This window comes from Lotus japonicus, chromosome 1 (genome assembly GCF_012489685.1).
Source record: "Lotus japonicus ecotype B-129 chromosome 1, LjGifu_v1.2".
Lineage (NCBI taxonomy): Eukaryota > Viridiplantae > Streptophyta > Magnoliopsida > Fabales > Fabaceae > Lotus > Lotus japonicus.
The window spans coordinates 97,887,361-97,894,287 of record NC_080041.1 but is presented as its reverse complement, the minus strand read 5'-3'; the positions used below and the strand labels follow the sequence as shown (position 1 = coordinate 97,894,287).

Genomic DNA, 6,927 nt, shown 5'->3' with positions numbered 1-6,927 from the left:
ATTATTCAAAGGTTTTTTCTTTTTTTGGTTACAGTATATCTAAAAAAGCATTAGAAAACTTATATTATTCTAGTAATTACGTGTGGCACCTGCCTAAGGAAAATTTGAATAAAGAAAAAAGAAAAAACAATTCTTCTCAAAAGTGAGGACTGATAATATAAATATGTTAACTGGATTAAACTTGAAAAACAGGGGGGAAACACAAAAGGAAGACCGGGAAGAAGTCAAGAAGAGGATGAATGGTGATAAAATTTGTGAAATGTTCATACAAGATTTTTGTATGTGCATCAGTGCATGTAACAGTGAGTTGTGGTCTCTCTTTTTTTTTAAAATAGTCTTATTTTAGGGGTAAATAGCCAAGTTCGTCCCTGAAAGTGTCCACCGCCTTCAACTTCGTCCCTAAACTTCCAAAATGACACTCGTGGTCCCTAGATGTGCCAAATCTCCCTCATATGCAGTCCCTGAGTTAAAATTAGCTCACGCCGTTAACGGAAAACTGAGTTGGGATTTTTTTTAAAAGCCAACAGCTGATGTGGCATTTAATTTCAACCCAGAAAATAATAAAATAAAATAGTTAAATAAATAAAGAACAACTTCAGGAAATAAAAAAACTCACCCTAAATTTGTCTTCATCATCTCACCGTCTTCATCATCACATCAACACCACACCAGAACCTCCTTCCATTCTGCTTCCAAATCCACGTAAGATCCTCACTCTTCCAACCCATGAAGAACCCCCACCACCGCTAGAAGAGGAGTCAGTGAAGGAGGTCCTCTCTGAAACACCCATTTCCAAACCCAACCAAGTTCCGATTTTGATAGCAGAATCGAAGACCCAAATGCCTCTACTTCAACACCCATATCTGGTTTGATGGCAGAAACAAAGACCTAAATTCCTCTACTTCAAAACCCACCAGAGAAATTCGAAACAAAGGATGTTATAGAGGAGACGAAGCTTTTTTGCCGCCACCACTGCTACCGTTACAGAGAAGAGAGAAGACGAAGCAGACAGAGGGAACGGGGACACAAAAATGGAGTCGATCTGTTCCATATTACCCATGATATCCAAATTGAATCTTCATCCAATTTGTTTTTAGATTTGTATTATGCTGGTTTCAATAGCTTAGTGTGTGTGGTCTTTTTTGGGGAATTTACGGTTTTTAACCCTATTTCACTTTATTCTGATTCTGGATCGTGGGTTCACTATAAAGTTTGTAACTTTATGTTAATTTCGGATTTTGGTAGACTTGTGGTTGCTAGTTTTGGGGCTTGTGTAATTGGTGTGTGATAGCTGTGAACTGTGTGATAATTACTCACAAATCATGATGTGGGTGCACCTTGGTGCTGGATTGAAAGGGTGTGATATATTGCAGTAGAATGTGGTGCGCGTTATTTGTGGGAAAAGCTTTGGTTCAGATTCTGCTCTTGCCCCTTAAGCCTATTTCTTTTGTCTGCTGTGATTAGCTTGCTTTACTTCACTAGTTTTCTATCTAAGTCTGTTGCATTTTAATCTCTATGTTTTTTTACTGATTACTTCTTTTATAATGGGTGCTAGATTTGGGGTGAGGGGGTGAGGGACAGTGTGAGAGGGAGGGGATGAGGGTGGGAAGAAGAAGAAGATGAAGATGGAGGAGGGTGATGGTGGTGGACTGGTGGGGAGAGGTAGAGGAAGATGGGGGAGAGAAAGAATTTCTTTTCAACCATAGGGACTAAATTGAAGCCTTTAAAATTTTCACAACATTCAAGGACTAAATTGAACCCTTCCCAAACATTCTTAACGTTCACATGCCACGTCCCACTTCCGTTAATGACGTGAGCTAATTTTAACTCAGGGACTGCATATGAGGGAGATTTGGCACATCCAGGGACCACGAGTGTCATTTTGAAAGTTTAGGGACGAAGTTGAAGGCGGTGGACACTTCCAGGGACGAACTTGGCTATTTACCCCTTATTTTAGTCATTTAGTGCTAGAAGTTTGTTTTTTAGTGTAAACTGATATATATCAGATAATTGTAATGGACAAGTGTAGTAACACAAATTTATATTTTTTTAGTGTTGATGTCATATTATGTTGTATGATTTGTCTTTCAGTATTGTTAATGTCATGATTTGGCTTGGAAAGCGAAGGAGGCCGGCAGATTATATTTTAGTTCTATTATTTCAGATTGTCGTTTATTAGTTTCTGCTTTTGATTATGTTAATCTTAGTTTTGTTAGACGTACGGGTAACACTGTTGCAGACTTTTTGGCTAGCAACGCTGCAACCTATGCTGGTTTTGTATGGGTTGAAGAGGTTCCTGATGCCGCTCTTCCTTTCATTATTTCTGATGTAACTCTTCTGGAGCCAATTGGCATTTAATAGAATTGCAGTTTACTTTCAAAAAAAAAGAAATTTAGAGATTAAAATGGAATTTTTAAAAATTACAACAAAAACTAAAACATAGTCTACCCGTTGAAGAATTATTTATTTAATGGTAGAGTGCATGACTTGAATATTGTGTTCTGGACTCTGGAGCAAGCTAGAAGTTTTCATTGCATCCCATAGGCAAACTTTTAGATGAAAGTCACAAATCTTACATTTGGATCATATTCCATAAATCCATTGATCTTCACCTTTTCATCTGAGAAATGGGTTTCAACAGCTGTGCAATTTTGTTCTCTATGCTGTCCATACAGTGTTGTTATTTGTTAAATATTGTTATTGCTATAGACACCATCACCTCATCTCAATTCATCAAGGATCCTGAAACTCTAAGCTCCAAAGATGGTAACTTCACCTTGGGGTTCTTTAGCCCTGGGAATTCCACATACCGCTACGTTGGAATTTGGTGGAAATCTCCATCCACAGTCATATGGGTGGCTAACAGAAACCAACCACTGAATGATTCTTCTGGGGTTGTCACAATATCTGAAGATGGAAACCTTGTGGTATTGAATGGACACAAAACACTCATTTGGTCATCAAATGTTTCAAACACATCCAACAGAACTAGGTCCACGTTTTCAGGTTTTGGTAAACTTGTCCTTTTGGAAACCACAAAAGGAAACATCTTATGGCATAGTATACAGCATGCTTCAGACACAATACTACCAGGTATGAAACTTACAAGCAATGAAACAAGAAGAAGTGAGAAACATAAACTCACATCATGGAAAAGTCCTTCTGATCCTTCTTTTGGGAGCTTCTCTTCTTGGAGTGTCAATCGCCCATATATGCCTGAAGTGTTCATTTGGAAGGAAACAATACCATATTGGAGAAGTGGACCATGGAATGGAAGGGTCTTTACAGGGATACAAGGGATGGAATATGCATATGTTAATGGTTTTTATGGTGGAGATGATGGAGAAGGAAATATTGATATCTATTATATAACAAGAAATGAGTCGGAACCAGTGATCTATAATCTGAATTGGCAAGGCCAGTATCAAGCCAAATGTTGGGATGATGAGAAGGATGAAATGCGAATTTTATGGACTAGCCAAGAATCAGAGTGTGATGTGTATGGTACATGTGGGGCATTTGCAATCTGTAGTTCTCAAAGCTCACCAATATGCAGCTGTTTGAGAGGGTTTGAGCCCAAGAACAAAGAGGAGTGGAATAGTCAAAATTGGACTAGTGGGTGTGTTAGGAGGACAAGTTTGGAGTGTGATGGGGTCAACAATACTAAAACAAATGCTGATGGGTTTCTGAAATTGGAAATGGTTAAAGTACCAGATTCTGCAGGAGGGTCACCTGTTGAACCAGACTTATGCAGAAGCCAATGCTTGGAGAATTGCTCCTGCATTGCATATTCTCATGATGGTGGGATTGGCTGCATGTCTTGGAATGGAAATCTACTTGACATACAACAATTCTCAGAAGGAGGACTTGATCTATATGTTCGCGTAGCCTACACAGAACTTGGTACGCTAAGTGCTGTTTGTTCACTTACTTGATTTTATCTAATGTTTGTACATAAATTCTTGTATTAAAAATTAAAAATTTCCCTATATAACAGATCATGGGACAAACACAACAATCATCATCACAGTTACAGTGACAGTAGGATCTATCATAATTGTTGTTTTTGCCTATATTATGTGGAGAAGAAGGGCTTCTAATCATCCAGGTATTAAACTATCTTCCAGGATATAATTTATAGCATGTTTCGATCAGTTTATTTTTCCTCAACCAATTCTGACACCGAAAAAACTCGCAGAAGCTTCTCCTTAGAATTGATTTTTCCTTTAGAATTAATCGTAGCAGAATTTCAAAAAATGCAGGATTTTCAAACATGCCTAGAGAAGCTTGTTGATTCTAAAGGCAAAATTAGTTCTAAAGAGAAGTTTATGTAGGTAGATTTTGAGTGCCATAATTGATACTGAAGAAAGAAAAGCTGCTCCAAACATATAATTATAATTAACCATTTTGTTGGTCCTCAAACTAAAGTTACATTGTATTTCTCTCTCCAGCTAAACTGTGGCACTGTTTTAGATCAACAAGGGGAAAGAACAACAAAGCTTTCCCTCTATTTAATGAAGTTGGAACATCTGAAGAATATAAAGATGACAACATAATTGAAGAATTGTCACAAGTTAATCCCAAGGAGCTAATACTATTTGATTTTGAAAAGGTTGCAATTGCCACAAACACCTTCCATTTTTCTAACAAACTTGGACAAGGTGGTTTTGGTCTGGTATACAAGGTACCTTAAACACAACAGAGTTATCATATTTGAAGCCATTGTCTATAGTTGTTGTCTCTTAACATTTTCTTTCAGGGGAAACTGCAAGATGGTCAAGAAATAGCAGTTAAAAGACTTTCTAGAGCATCTGGACAAGGGCTAGAAGAATTCAAGAATGAAGTAGTGGTACTTTGTAAGCTTCAACACCGCAATCTTGTAAGACTTCTAGGTTGCTGCATTGGAGGTGGTGAAAAGATGTTGATATATGAGTACATGCCAAATAAAAGTTTGGATGCAAATATCTTTGGTTAGTTATTTGAAGCCCCCTTTAGCATTTGTCTCATATCCAATTCCAAAATTTCATGTTTCTCTTTATTTTGCATTTATGATATGTTTAACAAATTACATCTAGTGAGCTTTCTTGAAAGCATGCTCATAAGATGACTTAGCTTCATCTTCTTATATTATGTTCAAAATTTTGATATGCTACCCTTATCTTTTAGATCCATCCAAAAATAAAGCCTTAGATTGGAGGACACGATGTGGCATAATTGAAGGAGTAGCTCGAGGATTGCTTTATCTTCATAGAGATTCAAGACTAAGAATCATACACAGAGATTTGAAGCCAAGTAATATCTTGTTAGATGAGGAGCTGAATCCAAAAATATCAGATTTTGGTATGGCTAGAATCTTTGGAAGGAGTGAAGATCAGGCCAATACAGGAAGAATTGTTGGAACTTAGTAAGTTTCCCTTTTATGTCCTATATTGTTCTAATATACCTGAAGAATAATTTGTTAACATTTCAATGCAGTGGTTACATGTCCCCTGAATATGCAATGCAAGGACTGTTTTCAGAGAAATCAGATGTCTTCAGCTTTGGTGTTCTGATACTAGAGATTGTTAGTGGGAAAAGAAACTCAAGCTTTTATGACAACGAGCATGCTCTCAGCCTTTTAGGATTTGTAAGTCTCAACCATTCATTTCTAGCTCAAATGCGAGTAGCATGTTTGGATTAGCTTCTCTTTTCTCAGTATCAATTCCAACACATGAAGTTGTTCATAGAAGCTTCTCCCATAATTGAATTTGGAATCAATTTTATAATGATTTCCGAATATGTAAGAGCTCGTTTTCATATTGTTGATACAATTTCCAGATGTTTGACTTTTTATTTGATTTGATTTATTTATTTAGGCCTGGATACAATGGAGGGAAGGCAGTATCTCATCTTTAATAGATCCAAGCATGTATGATCCCAGTCATCAGAAGTCTATTATAAGGTGCCTACATATAGGGCTTCTGTGTGTGCAAGAACATGCTGTGGACAGACCAACTATGGCTACAGTGATTTCTATGCTTAATAGTGATGTTGAAATTCTTCCTCCTCCAAGTCAACCAGCATTCATCTTGAGGAAGAACATGTTGAGTTCAGTGTCATATGAAGAAAGGCATGAAGTATCTTCCATCAATACAATCAGCTTGACTGACATCTATGCTAGATAGTGTCCACTTTGATCCTTGCTTGTGTATTTTCTGATGTATCCAATTTAACAAAGATCAATTGTTAGTGTTCATTCTTCTTAGTAGACTAGAGGGTAATAATGGCTTACACATGGTGCTTTAAAGTGTGCAAGAAGAGCTTGTAATAGATAGACAACTCGATCTGGCCTGGCACTTGTGACTTTGTAAATCTTCATTGTCCAAGGCAGTGTGATTTAGCAGAGCTGTCAATGTTTAATGCATTGTCCTCTGAAAATAGTAAGAATAAGCTTCAACAATAATGTCACTCATTGTCACTATATCTAGAACATAAGCTCCATAAATAATGAATTTAGTCACCTATAAGCCCTATTAACTGACTGCCCAACACAAACTACAATTCTTAAATTCCAACATTGTTGTTTTTTCTAGCAATTATATGGCGAAGCATGTTCAAATTTAATCCATCCATGAACATATTTTTACTTGTTATAAAAAGACAATATTTAGTATATTAAGTACAATATGCTCCTCATTTTTTAAAAATAAATTTACAAGAAAACCTTTTATAATTTGTGAAGAAGGTTTCTTTTGTTCCATGGTATACAAAGGGTTTTTTTTTCTATTACTCTCGATTGCACTTTCTTATTGGAAATTGCAATAGACACCAATTGCATCATATTCTTAGCTTCAAATATGGTATGAGAGTTTAGTAACAAATTTATCCCTGAAATAGATTCTCTTTATGGCCCGTAACTATAAAGTGTGAATCCATTAACCATTAACC

The 6,927-nt window shown here is 36.6% G+C and overlaps 1 protein-coding gene across 1 annotated transcript; it reads left to right on the top strand.

The window, feature by feature from the left end:
* The first annotated feature begins 2,488 nt into the window (after positions 1-2,488).
* LOC130728194 (G-type lectin S-receptor-like serine/threonine-protein kinase At1g11300) lies at positions 2,489-6,442 on the top strand. Its single transcript, XM_057579562.1, has 7 exons — positions 2,489-3,903; positions 3,998-4,108; positions 4,452-4,684; positions 4,760-4,970; positions 5,167-5,404; positions 5,476-5,626; positions 5,856-6,442. Exons 1-7 carry the CDS (start codon positions 2,628-2,630, stop codon positions 6,162-6,164), a joined length of 2,529 nt encoding a protein of 842 aa, XP_057435545.1. The 5' UTR covers positions 2,489-2,627; the 3' UTR covers positions 6,165-6,442.
* The last annotated feature ends 485 nt before the right edge of the window (positions 6,443-6,927 follow it).